The following is a 16,409-nucleotide window of genomic DNA, read 5'->3' as shown; positions in this document are numbered from 1 at the left end:
TCGCTCGCCTTTTCAATTTCACTCAAAAAAAACTCCAATACTACACTGCTCTCGTTCCCTCCATATTTATCGTCTCTATAAATGACGTAGTAGACTAAGGCCGTGGCGTTCTCATAACTACACACCTACCAGTTTCGTCGCGACTACTCAATCCTTGTCCTTTAAATCACTTATTCCTTTAGCCTTTGCTATTGTCGATCTGCATAAAAACCATAAGAACGGCGGCGTACGCAGCACTTGAAGCCACGACCTCGAATGGTTTATTGACCGTTGCTGTCGACATCAATCCCATAAAGATAGCGATAAACACAGTAATGATGACCAATCGCTTCCTACTGTTAGAGACATATTCTAACCACCACATCGGGCCGAGGAGCATGCAGAACCCTAGGAGGATGATGCTTCCAGTCGTGAGGTTCGCAAGTGCTGTGTCACTTGCATAGTGAGTGTAAGGCGAGTTTGTCGCAGTTGGATCTCGCTTCGCCTCAACGAGACGGCTTAACCGGATGAGTCGACACGCTTCAAGCATCCTACCCAGCGGTGACGTAGCCTGAGAGTTAATGGACATCAGATCCCGCTCGTTGCTAGCGACGGCACTCTCTTTCTCGTTAATGGCACCTCTTTTAAAAAATTCTTTAAGGTTCTTAACCTGGCGTTTATCCGCCTTCGGTCGGCTTCGAATCTTGGAAAATGTTTCCACGTATTGGTCTATTCTTGGTAAGCTTAGTATCGACAGCAACAGGTTCATGGCTTACTGTAGTGATGTAACAGACCCGTCAGCTCGCACATCAATCTGTTTCTTTCCTGTTCATGTCTCATGTCCCATCGAAAACTACAATTCTTCCTGTTCTCCCCATCCGGTGCGTTAACATTGTTCTCATGGATTTCTCTAAGCCTTTCCTCAATTTGTGTGACTCGATCCTGCATATACAGAATGACGTTCGCGTTTAGATTCTGGAAGCGTCGAATGATGAAAAAGTCATCGTCGGAAGCCATCCATCGGCTGAACTCCTGGTAACCCTCGTATTTCCATGCAAGCTTCTTTTTTGCGTCATCACTCAACGGCTGAAGATTCTGACTAGGCCTTAGTTGGGGAAGTTTCTGGAGTTCAATCGGTATAGAGGTGGCGAATGGAGAAGGCTGACATAACATAGGAGGGGATGACCACCCCGAAGTGACTGGGGGAGGCAGAGGTTGCCAAGTATTCTGTGCCATTGTGGAAATTTTATGGAAAGTCGTGTGAGTTTTGGCAAGTGCGACGGCATATATTAATTATAAGGTGGTTGCGAAGGCTGTGCACGAACTAGCCCTCTCCAGTGCGCATTCTGCGACACGTGTGGTACCATTTGAGAACAGCCTGCGCCTACCGGGACCACACATGACATTGTACATCGAGGCGTATCCTTCAGCGCTACTAAACCACACCAACTCTGGACCTCAGCCTATCGTAATGCAGTAAAATGTACCCAGCCTTGTCTACCACACCGGTCAGGTATGTTTGCCAGCTCAACATTGGACTTGAGGCTCCGCAGCCTTATCAAAAGCAAAACCGAGCAACGCATCACAGAGCCCTTTTCCCAACTGGCATTTGCTGCGGTACGGAATAGATAAGTATGCTCTGTCCCAGGCTGAGATTTGTCCTAGTATTGTCTCCTTCGCAGCCTCGGGGCTCAACAATACTCCCAGCTTCCGTTTCAGCTACTAAAGGCGCAGACTCTGCCTCCTGTATCCATCAGGCATTATCATAAGCTTACAGTATAGCACCATGCCTCACTGGAGAAAGGTAAAGAACGTCACCACTGCGACGAACTTTCTTGAGAAAAAGGCAGACGAGAGACTTAACCCAGTTTACGTAGACGGCCGGGTTGAGGAGCCACCCAACGAACCTCCCACTACCCAACAGCCTAGCCAGACTTCTCAATATAATTACACCCATCCTGCAGACCCTACCGGTCAGCCGAATCGATACGGAGCGCAACTGGAGTCACATCCTATCAGCGTTTCGAGCGGTCAATCCTCCTATGGTTCTGTCGACCCCATACCGTCCGTTAATGGTAACAGTTATCCCGACCAGCAACCACAACACTACTACAACTATACCAACCCCTACTATCCGCAGCAACCACAATATCCCAAACAACAGAATGTGTATCTATCTCAACCATCATATCAGGAACCTCCACCCAATACCCAATATTCAATAGGCTCTCAGCCCTACAACAATGCATACCAACAACCAATCCAGGTCTCTCCCCTTGAGAACCCTATGAGCTCGCCCATGAGGGGTAATAGTGTTGCATACTCAGATGCGAGCACGATATCTCCCCCTCATCCTCCAGGGCGTGCTTTGACGTACCCGGCCCCTCAGAATTCAAACCTTCCGTTTTCCCCGTGCCAGCGAAGTTGGACGGCTCCAGTAGGGCCTGCTAATGCTCCGACATGTTTGCATCATTCTGGGCAGTTCTTTGACAGGTGAGCTCCAAAAGACTCGTGGGGCCGAAGCCACGACTGACCGAGTTGGTTTAGTACCAATCAATGCCCTTTTTGCTGCCCAGTCTGAGATGACATCTTCACGACAAGTCACAATCTATTTATCTCTTGACATTTCAATTACCGAGGCTACTTGATGCTCCAATTTACATGTCTGGCTTTCTCACTCCCAGCGAGGTATTAAGCGGGCGGCTGTCGAGGATGCCCGAAATCAACCTATTATAACATTAAGGAGTGTGGCGAACTAGGCACTTTTGGGGGATGCATTATTCAAGCAACGTTACGTAGAATTCAATATATCTCTATCACTTCTTCGGTGTTCAGGCCGACGTTGGATGGGGTGTAAACCCTTCCTAAACTAGTTAGACTACTCCAGCACTCTTACTCAACCGTCAAGGATTCCCCACCATCCGACATGGTGTTTGCTTACGACTCATTAACCCACACTCTACATTTCCTAGCCATGCCTCCAACACTCATCGCCTTCTCCTCTCAGCGGCTCAGTACGTGGCCCCGTCCACTTGCCGTCCAATTGACCTCACTGCCCTCCAGCATATTCCTGCCGGACGTTGATCCAGCTGGGCAGACGCCACCGCACCCCACTCCAGCCCACTGCGGCCATCTCCCAATTGCAGAGGCTCCACAGCTCCTGCAAACGCGCCAACATGTCTGATTTCGCAGCGTACACTGCAAATGGTTCGAGGAAGGTGGCGCATGAGGAGGGCAATGGGAATGCCTGGGGTGCCCACCAAAACCCCGCCGCCTTCGATTTCCGATCAGATGTCACCACCACACCAACGGCTTCGATGCTGGCAGCAATCGAGAAATGCACGCTTCTCGATGATGTCTTCATGGAGGATCCTACCACGTTGTCGCTTGAGACATTCGTAGCCGACTTGACGGGCAAAGAAGCTGCCGTGCTCGTGCTGTCCGGGACCATGGGCAACCAGGTCGCGCTCCGCACACACTTAACAGCGCCTCCACAGGCTGTGCTATCCGATCGAAGGAGCCACATCCTCAACTATGAGGCTGGCGGTGTGGCAAGTCTAAGCCAAGCACTCGTCCAACCCATCGACGCCCGAAACGGCAAATACATGACGCTCGAAGAAATCCAAGAGCACGCCGTCATCTCAGACGATGTCCACGCCTGCCCCACGCGCGTCATCTCGCTCGAAAACACGCTGGATGGAACCATCATGCCGCTTTCTGAAGTCCAGAGAATCTCCAGCTGGGCGCGGGAACATGGGATAATAATGCACATGGACGGCGCACGGTTGTGGGAGGCGGTAGCAGCGGGCGCCGGGTCCCTTCGCGATTATTGCGCGGCAATGGACAGTCTAAGCCTGTGCTTCAGCAAAGGGTTGGGCGCCCCCATCGGCAGCATCGTCGTCGGCTCGGCACCCTTCATCAAACGCTGCCGCTGGATCCGGAAGTCAATCGGTGGCGGCCTGCGTCAAGCTGGCGTCGTGGCTGCGCCTGCACGTGTTGCAGTCGAGGAAACATTCCTCGGCGGCAAGCTCGCCAAATCCCATGCCAATGCCAAAAGAATCGAGCAGCTCTGGACCAATCTAGGCGGCAAGATGAAGTATCCTGTTGATACGAACATGGTATGGTTAGATATTGAAGCGCATGGGATTGATCTAAATTTTTGGATTGAGCTGGGAGAGAAGTACGGAGTCAGGATCAGAGGTGGGAGGTTGGTTGTGCACTACCAGATTGAGGAAGAGGCGATTGAGGGATTGAGGCAAGTTTTCGGGGAAGCGCTGAAGGAGCAAGTTGGAAGGAAGAAGAGGGAAGTTGAATTTGAGCCTGAGGATTTGACGCTGAAAGGAAAGGGTATTGAATAGACTAGGATATAATCTACTGAGACGTATTAAGGCACTGCATATCGATGGCGTATAGAACGCACTCTCGTATTCAACCAGCCCCATATATCATCTAAACGGGCGACAAGAACCGCGTCGACTAAGCAATCCGAGTCCGATTACAATATCATCATGTAATCCCATTCTGAAACATAATTTTGCGTAATTGTCCGCTCCGACCGTAAATTTGGTCCCTCCGGAGCTCTCCCCCCATTTTAGTATCTTTGTGCAGTCTCTCACCAACTTCTTACGAACCCTGTCTATAAATGCCCGCCCACTGGTTATTAAGCTGAGGCCGGAAAAAAGAGGGGATGGGTAGGAAGCAAGCGAGAAACAATAATGTACCATTTTCATTTCTAGGGGCAGAGATGGCCTTCTCTCATATGAATACCACCACATCATCTTCAGCGTCCACACCTCCCGATCCCATATACCATCGTCACAATTCTCATACATCATGTTGTGGTATCTCATCGTCGTCGCCATCCAACTTCTTTACCCATATCCCATTTATGCCTCTCCCAGTGTTCCACCTGAAATCACACCAGCCCCTCTTTCCCCACAACAGGAAGACTTGTCAAGATTTGTGGGCTATGTAGGCACAAAGGGATCTTGTATGCTACCATTTAAAACCACGGATCATTTAGATTGAGACGGCGCTAAAATGTCGAGAATAGACTCACTACGGACATGCAATTCTGGCTCCACTTGGACAACATCTAGCACATACGGCCGATGCTGTGAAACGCGTTTGGAAAGCTGCGGCTTTGCTACGAGATGTGATACTGTACCATGGTATGTAGAATCCTTAGTCGCGACAATGAGGATAAAATTCTCTAGAGGCAGGCAGTGGCTAATATCTATGAACCAGTCCCAGTGGATCGACTTGTAAAACGAATTTTGTGTTCCAGACTGTAGGGGATGCTACACCGACATTTTATCTTGGTTGCTGGGATGTCCCACAGCAGGCGATCTTTGTTACGCCGCCGACGGTTCTGGGTAAGGACTGAGGTTTCCGACTGTTTGGAGGAGTTACTGATACTGATAAGCACCGACGACCGTGTATCTTCGGGAAGCCACGACCGCTATCGGCGATTCTACACTTACACCTACACCTACACCAAGCGCCCGAGAAAAGACGAGAAATAAACACTGGATCGCAGCCGCTGTCATAGTCCCTGTGGCTGCAATGTGGACCATCGGTTTCGTGATCTTGGTTTTGCTGTTGAAGAAATCGGATAGGCACAGGCCACAAACGAAGACACAGATGGCTCTAGAACTTGAGGATAGCAGAATTGCAGAGCTGGAGCAGAGAAGTATTGTTGAGGCGGAGGATGGTGGGATTACCGACTTGACCCCCAGTAAGAGGTGAGGAAAGCAGAGTACGAGTTAGTAAGCATCCAAGTAGGACGCTTGCCGTAAGTAGTAACACGATAGAAGGCCTCGAAGTGGTAATCTCCCGAGGTCAGCCCTTGGAATCGTCCGGTGTCTTTAGCCGGTACTACGCCACAGTTAGCAGTTTAGGATCCTACTCCTGACTCTCCTGGTGAGACCAGATCCCGTATTCAAGCGAGTGCTGCGTCTTAAAGGATCTACACGCTAATACTCCTTTAAAAATGGCATTTCCCACGCTCCTGCTCTCAGAATTTGTCGTCTCGTTTTAAAGTCACTCATTTAAAATGTCCGCTCGAAGGTGTATTTCGTCTCTCGTTCTAACGTTCCTTATTGTTACAACCGGCGCGTTTGATTTAGATGTAAACAGTTCGGACTCAATCAAATCCACTGCAAAATCTCTTGCGAGCGGTATCGTTGCAGCCTACAACAGTCAGCCTAAAGGCTCCGCAATTGGCATTTTCGATGATCTGTACTACTGGTGGGAAGCCGGCGCTGTCTGGGGCGGGATGATCGAATACTCCCATCTCACCGGAGATTCGCAGTACAATGCGCTCGTATCCACGGCGCTGTGGTCCCAAATTGGCGACGAAGAACTCCGCGCATATATGCCCCCGAACCAAACCAAAACGCTCGGCAACGACGACCAAAGTACCTGGGGCCTCGCGGCTTTGACCGCTGCCGAAGTCGGATTCCAGAAACCGGAACAGGGCGAATGGGTAGATCTTGCGAAAAACGTTTTTGATACCCAGGCCGTGCGCTGGGATGAGAAGACTTGTGGTGGAGGCTTGCGGTGGCAGATCTTCACCTTTAACAACGGGTATAACTACAAGAATAGTTTCAGCACGGGCAATCTCTTCTTACTTTCTGCCCGGCTAGCACAGCTCACGGGGAATAAAACGTATTCTGAATGGGCAGATAAATCGTTCAAGTGGATGCAAGATGTCGGCTTGATATCCGATACATATCACGTTTTCGATGGCACCGACTCTGCAACCAATTGCTCGCAGATTAACCATATTCAGTGGACATATGCACATGGCGTCTGCACCGAAGGTGCTGCAGTCATGTACAACCTAGTATGTTCCCCTCAAGTTCCAAAATGGAATACAAAGCTGACGCTGCTAGACGAACGGCGACGCCAAATGGAAAGACGCCGTAACCGGATTCGTGAATGCAAGCACAGTCTTCCTGAACAAAGACACCTCTGTTCTTACTGAGGTGGCGTGTGAAACTAGCAGGAAATGTGACATTGACCAAAAGGCATTCAAAGGCATCGCTGTTCGCTCATTCGCCCGCGCTGCACTCTCTGCGCCATTCGCATCAAATTCACTCCGGAAAATGCTCGAGACTTCCGCAAAGGGTGCGGCGAAAAGCTGTGGAGGTGGTGATACAGATGTCAAGTGTGATCTCAAGTGGTATGGAGAGGATAGTAATATGACTAGTGTGAAGGACGGCGGGCTTGGAGAGGTGTTCGGCGCTTTAGAAGTTGTGCAGGCGCTGTTGTATCCTCAGGCGGAGGCTGGGGCCAAGGGAAACTCAACAAATCCCGCGGTTTCTGCAAGTGGAAGTCCGTCTGCAACGGGAGGGGCAACTGGTGCGTTACAGACAGGTATCGCAGGGAGGTTGGGGGCTACTCCGATGATTGTTTTGTTTGCTACGTTGCTCTCTGTGCTTGGTTTTTGATGGAGAGAGTGTATTAAAGGAATTCAAGGTTGTCAAGGTTGTAATATTGTGATCTGCGACAATCCATGGATGTGGGGGCCAGTACTTGGCATTTCATGTGCACATCTGCGCCGCCTAGCCTCCATATCTACGTTCCTCCACTTTACTCTCACTTTTCAAGTCCCCATGGCCAAACCCCGCACATTCCTAGATATTCCGCCGAAAGCAAGGAAACTCATCTATGAATATGCTGGCCTAACGGGGCGAACCATCGACCTCAACTACTCCAATCTCGTTTTGTACCCGCAGAATGAGTATCCTGATTCGTTGTGGTCACAGCGCATTGGGTGCTTTCACCACTCCCATCTTACCATCAAGCGATGCGAAGATTACACGACGCTTGAGCCATACTGGGAATGTAATCGGAAGAGAACCGACCTGATTCCTATCCACAACTACTTTTACCACTGCGAACACTATGATTGCGCTTCATTTGAGGATCCTCCGTATTCCCTCTTATTGGCATCAAAATCCATATTCACGGAAGTATTCCAGACGATTTATGAGAGGAATACCTTTCGGATTTGTCGAAGTAGCCCGGAAGGTTTTTCCCCGCTTTTCAACGAGCTCGGACATGCGGCTTTGCAGGAGCTTTCGAACTTAACTATACGGCTTGATGGAGAACCCCCAGAAACCATAGTGCTCGGTGTTGATTGGGCAAGGTTAGAGCAGCTGTTGCCAATAAAGTTACACAGCCGTTACGGTAAAGCTGCGCTGAGTGATTGGCAAAACCTAGTTCGACGGCTGTCTCGATGTGTGCGACCGAACCGCCTCACTCTCCGTCTAATAGCCAAGGCACCCGATGTCAAAACAGCTGAAGCTCTTCTCGAGCCGCTCAACCAACTTCCAACCCTCAAAGAATGTTGTATATGGCTAAACCAAGACCCCATCGAGGGGTTCCTCGACCTTATCCAGAAAACAGTCCAGCGTCTTACCACTCGCCCACCCAGCGATCCAAAGATGCCTTTTAGGTACCTAGACCTCCCTCAAGAGCTACGGTTTAGGATACTAGAGTACACTGATCTGGTGTCCGATGCGGACGTCGAGTGGAAACCATCTCTTTCCAATGTGGACCCTATTCCTGCCCTTGACTGCAGCTGTATCGACGAGTTGGGGAGGGACACTTTCGAATTGGTAGGCCATCTCGAAGGTTGTACCACAAAGTATCTTAACGACCCTTCTAAATACCTAGGGAGCCCGGAAGAAGATTTTTTCAAAGGAATTCACTGCCGTTACGATCCGAGATGCTGCGAAAGAGCATATGATGGAATATGCGACTGTCTGTTCAATTGCGGCCACGCAGCATATTCTTCCTCCCACGGAAAGGTTGCACGCGTTCACCCGTTGTTCCTAGTCAGCCGCCAAGTCAAGGACGATGCTCTCCCAATTTTCTTTCAACAGAACCGTTTCGTAGTCTCACCGCTCGGAATCGTTACACCGCGGTGGGCTAGCCCGGATGGCTCACACATATACCGAATCGTGATTCCAATGCCGAGGCTAGAACTCTCGCTATTGCTTTCCTCACTGTCGCGCGACGCACTGCGTCATCTCCGTTGGCTAGAATGGGTGATACCGCAATTCGAAAATTACCAGCAGGCGCCTAAGTCTGCATGGCCTGACTACCTCGATACAATAGATATGATGGTGCACGCGATGCATTTGCCCAAACTTACGCTAGTCTTGAATCTAAGAGCCTCTCAGCACGAATATGACAGAACTAGGCCATCTTGGCCAGTACGGTATAATAAAGATGGCACCATGTACGATCGCATCGTCGGCCCTCTTTGTCGCTTGAGAGGGTTGAAAGACTGCTTTATTTACTTGAGGAGGGTGTATAAAAAGGGGAGTGAGAACTTTTACCATTCTGGGACAGATGCAGATTTTTATGCTTTTGACAATGATGAGATGAGATATGAGAAATTGATAATGGGGCAAGATTATGACAGCGCGAAAAGAGGGAAGCCGTGGATGGAGAGGTCTGAGCGCAAGGCAAACTGGTTGACTGCTCCATTAAACTCGTATTGTGACTTTGAGCAGTGGCAGTATTGAAGATAAGTCCAACATATTATCACATCACGTAGAAATTAACCAGAGTGGAGTCTGCCTACCATAATTTACCTTTGACTGGAACAAAAGACAACATTGATAGGATGCAGATTTCCGTCCTAAAATACCCTGTCATGTTCACATTAAGGGACAGCGGGAATAAAGAGGAGGGCAGGTAGCTATTCCCCCAACACAGCTTATAAAAGCCGCTGCGCCAAATTTGTGAGCATCTCCTCGAACCCTGGTACAACCCAGTTTTCCTCTTGAACCTTCTGAAGCGCTTCATCAACATTGGCATCGCCCTTTCCAGAAAGTACAGAGAGATCAATCGGGTGATCTTTTAGACCAGTGTTATACACCAATCTGCCCCTTCGTTGGGCTCCTTCAGCTTCAATCTGTTTGTTCAATATCCTGTGTTTCTTTTCCGCTAACTGATGTATTGCTTCCTTTGCTAGCTCATCTCCCGTCTGCGCTAGAAGCTCAACAGTCCTCTCGACATTCTGGATGGCGTTAGAATCAAGCTTGTGACTTGAAGGTAAAAACATGGATTTATTCAGCTCTCCATCGAGTCGTGAGATTGCTGCCCAAAGGGGCGTCCAAGTCCCCTTCTCTCGCAAAACCAATTGGATCGAATCGGAAAGATCTGGCCCAGCATTACTGCTTGTGTCTGCATGTCGTTCAAGCAGGCGCTCAACCATGACCTTATTCCCATTCATAGCAGCATAGTAAAGCCCAGTGCCAAGAATAGGATGCCTGTAGTTTATGAAAGAAGGCTCCGAATAGGTGTCGAGGCACAAGTTGAAAATCATCGGGCTTATCTGCGCGATTTCGGTAAACTGCTCACTCCCAGCCAAGAGATGAAGGACGGAGAACTTGTTGTCCTTGTCAACAGTAAAGTTCGGTCGTTGAATCGGCCTGCTTTCCTTCTTGCCGAACAAAAACTTCAGCGATTCAAGGGTTCGTATGGTGTGCTGAGCCAAAACTTCAACCAAGATACTGACGGTTCGCATTTCCGTCCCCCTAGCTCCGTAGATTTGCAACGGGTAATTCACATTGACGTTAGCTCCGTGCTCCATTAGTGCTCGAGCTACATCGAAATTTTGATTCAATACTGCCATAGCCAGCGGTGACTTGCTTCGTGGATCGATGCTCTCTATTGGGACCCCAGCCGCTATCAGCGCATCTGCGATCATGCGACCCGGCCGAGATTGGCGCGGCCTGCTAGCGCATAAATGTAGCATAGAAACATATCCGGTGGGCGTTAGATGCGTAATAGTCACGTCCGCCTTGTGGCTCACAAGCATTTGGAACAATCCATCGTGGTTTAGTTCAATTGCTTTTTCCAACGGACGGAAATCCTTGGTTCCATTGGCGTTGTAACCGATTTCGAGAAGGCACTCGACAATGTCTACGTTTCCAAGTGACACTTCTTTGCATAGTACTTCGCTCCTCTTCTTTTGCAAAAGATCTCCCTGATATGAGTGCCATGGAAGAGCGCGAGTGAAGAGTAATGAAATGGTTCGCCGCAAAAAGCTCTTATAGTTGGCTCCGCATCGCACTAGACGGCTTTGAAGAGACAGTGGATCATGCTTAGTGACCTCCTTTCCATGCGCCAGGTTCAGCATCGATGCCTCGTCAAGAAGTTTGATGTTGGGTGTCAGTTCTCCCCCATTCGAGTTGTCAATATGCTTGATGAACTCCTCAAGGATGTCGGGGAGGGTTAACACCGCAGCGAGATCAAATGCGGAAGACACATCTACCATATTATTCGCATCTTGAACGCCCTCCCGTCTCCCTCGATGCTTATTGGCCCTTCTTGCGAGCGGATTTGCACCGTGTTTAAGAAGCACCTTGACTGCAGGAAGATTGTTCATCAAGACAGCTCTCCCGAGTGGGGTCACAGATATCTCGAAAATGTGCTCCCAATCGGCTCCGATTTTTCGGACATCGTGGCGCATTCCACCAGATCGGAGCTCGATATCGGCACCTGCGGTAATCAACCTCAAGGCAATATTTCCCATTTCACTGGGCAAGAAGCTGCTGAGCCAGTGCAATGGGCCCTCTTGACTATACTGGTAGCCGTTTGGGTCGGCGCCGTGCTCCAAGAGAAACATAGCGCAGGCGACCTTTCCCCCTTCACAAGCGCATATGAGAGGTGTCTCATCGACGTGCTGGTTTGGTAGATTGATATCGCATTTGTATTTGGTAATCATGTGTTTCAGTGCCTTGGAAGCCCCTCTAGCAGCAGCAAAGTGTAGCAACCCATGGCCTTTGTCGTTGACGAATATCCGGTCGAAAGCAGTCTCCTCTTTATCCTTCCCATTGTTAGAAGCCTCCAACTCTTCGTTCGTTGCTGATTTCAGGCAGGACTCGTAGTCTTGCTGAAGGTGGGCTCGAATTTGTTCGTCGAGTCGGTTAATATTACCTAGATTAAATACGTTGGTCATGAAATTAGGGAAGAAGTAGGGCATTCCTACACCCCCCATTTCAGACTGTAGTATATTTCGGGCTTGAACGTAGGTATCTGACCACTTCTGCGATTCTTGGTCACTACTACCTGATGCAATTTCCAAGATGTCTTGAAGAGAGGTTCGGTAACCTCTTATGCTCGACAGGTGCAGCAGCCCTTCCGCCCTAGCTCTTGGGAAAGTGATTTCTGGACCTAGAGCGCGAGCTATTCGCCAAAGCCAAGCCTGAGCATAACAGTCTGCGTCTTCGCGGCTGTTGTCATTGGAAGCGGCTTCAGCAAGCCAGTGGATGACCTTGGCCGCGTCAAATGTGGTGCCGAATTCGATGAGGTAGCATTGGAATAAATAGAAGGCTGCAACTGTCCTTTTAATTCTGCCTAGTGTACCGACATTGCGAGTAGTTTTTGCAGCGGCCTCTTTAAACTCTTCAAGGATCTGTTGTTGTTGTCCCCAAGTCAAGAAGGTTTTCAAACTCTCTGGCTCGAACAAGAATTCTTCAACATTGGGTTCATTTAATTTAGGCCGAAACCCAGGACTATATTCGGCGTTAGTGACAGTAGCTTGTGAGCTGTTTGGATGAGGGCCAATTTCTTACAGATTGTCTTGCAGGTCAACATCATTGCCATAGCGTCCAAGCATGAATTGGACACTATCTTTTGTAAAACCGTGACTGCCCTGCGTACAATTAGAGGGTATTATGTTGTCTACTGTTTGCTTACAGGTGCCACGCGTAACTCAGAGGCCTCTTTTTCATCGTTCTTCTCGCGAATGAGGCTCATGTAAGCATTGATCTTCCCCAACCTGGAATTTATTAGATACGGCTCAAATATTTCCTGCTTGGCCCTACTTTATGCCCCTTAAAGCGGCTTGTGCGGAGACTAGATTGCGGTCCATCGGATCTAATCTAATAGTGTGGATAATAGAATATGTGATAATATCTACACAAGCTTTTGGAACCTTGCGCGATTCCGCATACTTGTAGATATCATGAATTGCAACACGAGTGAAGTCGTCCATAGACTTCTGCGCCGTCAAGCTACGCTTAGCTTCGTCTGAAGCGCTTTGTGCGGCTCCAGGTAGGGAAACAAAACCCTCACCGTCAGTGAACGCTCGCCAGATGAGTAGTCCAAAGGAATACACGTCGGTTAGCACCATTCCGTTCCGAGTAAGGGGCTCGGCGCGATCAACTTCAGGGGCTTGAAAGGGCCACGTCCAGGTCTCCATGGTTCGGAATTCGGTTTCCCCCATATCCATGATTGTTCCACCAAAGTCAGTGAGCTTTGCTGTGTATGGAATTTTTGTCGCGGTCTCTTTATTTGGAAAGATGATGACGTTTTCATGCTTCACATCTCCGTGCACGATTCCACATGCATGTAGTGCCAGCAAGGCCTTTCCCACATCATAGCACAATTTCTGCTTGGTTGGAAATGGTAGTGGCTCGAATGAGGCTTGGAGAGTCTGAAGTGTACCAAGCAACGAGCATTCCATGACCAGCATCGGATATACCGATTCAGTGAGTGGAGAAAGCCCCCATTGAATACCCAAGAGACGGACGAGGTTCGGATGGTATCGAATCGGCTCATGAAGCAATGCTCGGAGCTCAAAGAGTATGTCTTTCCAGTCATGCTGGGGTCTGTGACTAGAACTAGAGGATGTACGAGATGGAATTAGCAAATTTGCTCCTCATACTCTCAAATGGCATACTTTGGTGTTTCATCAGTTGACTGAAAAGTAGGAATGATCTCTTTTAGCGCCACTTCAACTGGTGGTTCGTTCGGTTTCTGCGCCCATTGAGCGTGCCTCACAAGGAAGGTTTTGCCTTGGCCTAGAATTTTGCCCGTGACTCTGATATCGGAGGATCCATCGAGGACAATCGGCGTAAACGAACGGAGCTTGCGCTCTAAGTGAATGACGTGACAGATGAAGGAGGAGAAGGTGCCTCGTGATAATTGGGATGGATTCGGTGGTTCTCGCTTGTTTTCTTTGATAACGGGTGATACGTAATCACTCAGAGTTCCGTAGTTGGAACTTGAAAAGGACTTGACCCATTCGAACTCGTCCATGGTAGCTGTATTAGTTTAGTGGTCGAGCTCGACGTATGATTAGATTTAAGAATGATGCTGAAGCCTCAGCTGAAGTTGTTAGCATTGGGGCGGTTGTAGTGCGCTTTCTATTGGCCAATCCGAAGCGGCTCATGTGTTCTGCTCATGAGACCAAAAAATATAAGTTCCATATCTTGCTCACGACACCTCTCAATTTTCTCCCAGCCCTACCCGCTTCTAGTATAGAATATTCTTTCGAAATGGCCGAGTTGGCGCTCGCTGTGGCGCCTATTGCGTACAAAGCATTGGTGGGAGCGTGGGGGGCATTGGATGATGCCCTGAGCTTCTCCGAAGACACCGAAGACTTGCTGCTCCGACTCGAAATCCTACGGGCTCACCTGAGCATCTGGGCATCATCATCCAAGCTCAGCAATGGAACGTTGCTGCCTAGCCTGCTTCCCTTTGACGAACCTATCGCAAAGACCCTGAATCGTATCCGCAAACTCGTTTCCGACGCTGATCAAGTTGGAAAAGAATACGGTCTTGTCTGGGAGGAGCGCGGAGAGTCGAAGCAGGGAGGAGCGATCATTCGCATGTGCCGAAGCTTACAGGCAGCATTAGCAAATTCTAAAACAAAGTCGAAACTTGGAGAGCTTCTAGAGCATGAGGTATCAAGACAGGAGACCCTGGAGAGGAATGAGACCACCGTGTCCAAGCGCTTGTCCTGGGCTATCCGCGACAAGAAAAAATTTAAGCGCTTTGTCGGAATTCTCGAAACCCATGTGGATGGCCTTCACAAGCTCCTCTTAGAATCAGAACGGAAAGAAGTTCAACGGGAAGAAACCCGCTTTGGACTTCAAGTCATTCAAGGATTATCAGATATGGAGTCGCTCTCGCATCTACAGAATGCTCCAGGCTGGTACCAAGGATCATCAGAGATCGACGTCAGTTGCCTTGCGCAGTGGAAGGCCATAACCCTCAACAGTGCCTCTACAGACGGACTTGGTTTGCTCCGGGGCGATGGGCTGAATTTGGCAAGTCTCAGCCCTTCAGACCGCATGAAAGTCCGCTTTATCAAGAGAGGACAAGTAGATTATGATTCTTGCTATCTCTTTGAGAAAAAAGAATATGATATGAACATCACCGACATTGACAAGGACCTCTTAAAAGAGCGAATTCGAAAGCTGATATCTCTCCTTAGCGGTACTCGGGCTCAGGTCCACCTACATACTCTACAGGCTGTCGACTATATGGATGATCCAGGATTCCACTGCTGGTGGATAATTTTTCGCTTCCCGCTCCTCATAATTGGCACATTTCCCAGCGATAGTGAACCACTCTCTCTAAGGAAACTCTACACTTCGCCATGGAAGCCTCCGCTGGAGCAAAGATATGCATTGGCGAAGCGACTAGCAGGCACCTTTGAAAAGTTGTATGGCAGCAATTGGATGCACAAAAGCATCAACAGTAACAACATTATTTTCCCTCAGCTCTCCAATCCAGAATTCATCCGAAGTTTTCGATCACTCAATTCAGCTCTGATCCAGGGGTTTGGATACTCGCGCCAGCATACAGAGACTCAGACCATTGATCGAGGAAAAGTGCTGGGAGATCTCGAGTCGGCCATATACCGCCATCCAAACTACCAAGGCGAGGCTGCTAGCGGCTACAAGATCCACTACGATATATATTCCCTAGGACTTGTTTTCTTAGAGCTTGGTATTTGGGCCCCTCTTATGGACTTCCTAGCCGCTATACCTAGAGTGAAGCCTCCCGTGGATTTATCACCCACTATGGTACATTTTCACCATCTCGAGGCAGAGGAACTTCAGAGAAGAGTAGACATTCGGGTAGAGCATGACCTACCATATCGCGTAGGAACAAAGTATACGGAGGTTGTTAGATGGTGTCTGAATTTAAAAGGACCCGTTACGCCGATTGAATTCTACAACGCAGTTTCCATTCCACTAGGTGAGCTTTGCAGTTAGAAAGTGGGATCCAAAATGTTTCTGCACTCTTTTCCTATTCTTCTTTGTTTGAGCAGAAAGCAGATTTTATACACATAACTTGGTTTAGCAACTTCCAAGGTATGTAAATAGTGAGTTACTCTAAAGGGAAGTAGCTAAATGAGTTTATAGCACATGTTTATTACCTCTTAGAAATTATTCAGCATGCCCCCGTTTTTTTTATAGATCTCTTTGGATCAAAGATCTTGTACACGATCAAGAATAATCTCTAGGAATATATGCCTTAAGGGAGTACGGGCAAGTGCGTGGGTAAAGCAACACCGCATTTGTATACCCCTTGAATATTCTCTATCAGCCATCTAAATAGAAAGGATATAATAGAAAGTCTGAATATAATGAGGTACATGAGCATTG

General features: G+C 48.8%; 7 protein-coding genes across 7 annotated transcripts; 5 read left to right on the top strand and 2 right to left on the bottom strand.

The window, feature by feature from the left end:
- Window positions 1-178: 178 nt before the first annotated feature.
- Window positions 179-1,152, bottom strand: BDR25DRAFT_295794 (uncharacterized protein; the record flags this gene model as incomplete). The annotated part of the gene is made up of 2 exons (XM_033688869.1): window positions 179-708; window positions 756-1,152. The coding sequence occupies 2 exons, from the start codon at window positions 1,150-1,152 to the stop codon at window positions 179-181; spliced, it is 927 nt and encodes a 308-aa protein (XP_033541856.1).
- A 613-nt stretch (window positions 1,153-1,765) lies between these two features.
- On the top strand, window positions 1,766-2,476 carry BDR25DRAFT_380075 (uncharacterized protein; the record flags this gene model as incomplete). The annotated part of the gene is made up of 1 exon (XM_033697651.1): window positions 1,766-2,476. One exon carries the CDS (start codon window positions 1,766-1,768, stop codon window positions 2,474-2,476), a length of 711 nt encoding a protein of 236 aa, XP_033541855.1.
- A 465-nt stretch (window positions 2,477-2,941) lies between these two features.
- On the top strand, window positions 2,942-4,435 carry BDR25DRAFT_295787 (uncharacterized protein). Its single transcript, XM_033688868.1, has one exon. It carries the CDS (start codon window positions 3,156-3,158, stop codon window positions 4,335-4,337), a length of 1,182 nt encoding a protein of 393 aa, XP_033541854.1. The 5' UTR covers window positions 2,942-3,155; the 3' UTR covers window positions 4,338-4,435.
- Window positions 4,436-6,094: 1,659 nt separating this feature from the next.
- BDR25DRAFT_160601 (glycoside hydrolase) lies at window positions 6,095-7,337 on the top strand (the record flags this gene model as incomplete). The annotated part of the gene is made up of 2 exons (XM_033684037.1): window positions 6,095-6,826; window positions 6,876-7,337. Coding segments are annotated over 2 exons (1,194 nt in total), but the record flags the coding sequence as incomplete, so codon positions are not given.
- A 260-nt stretch (window positions 7,338-7,597) lies between these two features.
- BDR25DRAFT_306872 (uncharacterized protein) lies at window positions 7,598-9,527 on the top strand (the record flags this gene model as incomplete). Its single annotated transcript, XM_033690727.1, has 1 exon — window positions 7,598-9,527. A coding segment is annotated over one exon (1,924 nt), but the record flags the coding sequence as incomplete, so codon positions are not given.
- Window positions 9,508-14,109, bottom strand: BDR25DRAFT_346328 (ankyrin). Its single transcript, XM_033694134.1, has 5 exons — window positions 13,691-14,109; window positions 12,834-13,631; window positions 12,706-12,787; window positions 12,582-12,661; window positions 9,508-12,521 (listed from the first exon to the last, which is right to left on the bottom strand). Exons 1-5 carry the CDS (start codon window positions 14,047-14,049, stop codon window positions 9,716-9,718), a joined length of 4,125 nt encoding a protein of 1,374 aa, XP_033541851.1. The 5' UTR covers window positions 14,050-14,109; the 3' UTR covers window positions 9,508-9,715.
- Window positions 14,110-14,259: 150 nt separating this feature from the next.
- BDR25DRAFT_306870 (uncharacterized protein) lies at window positions 14,260-16,335 on the top strand. The gene has a single exon (XM_033690726.1). It carries the CDS (start codon window positions 14,289-14,291, stop codon window positions 16,014-16,016), a length of 1,728 nt encoding a protein of 575 aa, XP_033541850.1. The 5' UTR covers window positions 14,260-14,288; the 3' UTR covers window positions 16,017-16,335.
- The last annotated feature ends 74 nt before the right edge of the window (window positions 16,336-16,409 follow it).

This window comes from Lindgomyces ingoldianus, assembly GCF_010093535.1.
Source record: "Lindgomyces ingoldianus strain ATCC 200398 unplaced genomic scaffold BDR25scaffold_41, whole genome shotgun sequence".
Taxonomy (NCBI): Eukaryota; Fungi; Ascomycota; class Dothideomycetes; order Pleosporales; family Lindgomycetaceae; genus Lindgomyces; species Lindgomyces ingoldianus.
This window is presented reverse-complemented; position numbering and strand designations above follow the sequence as displayed.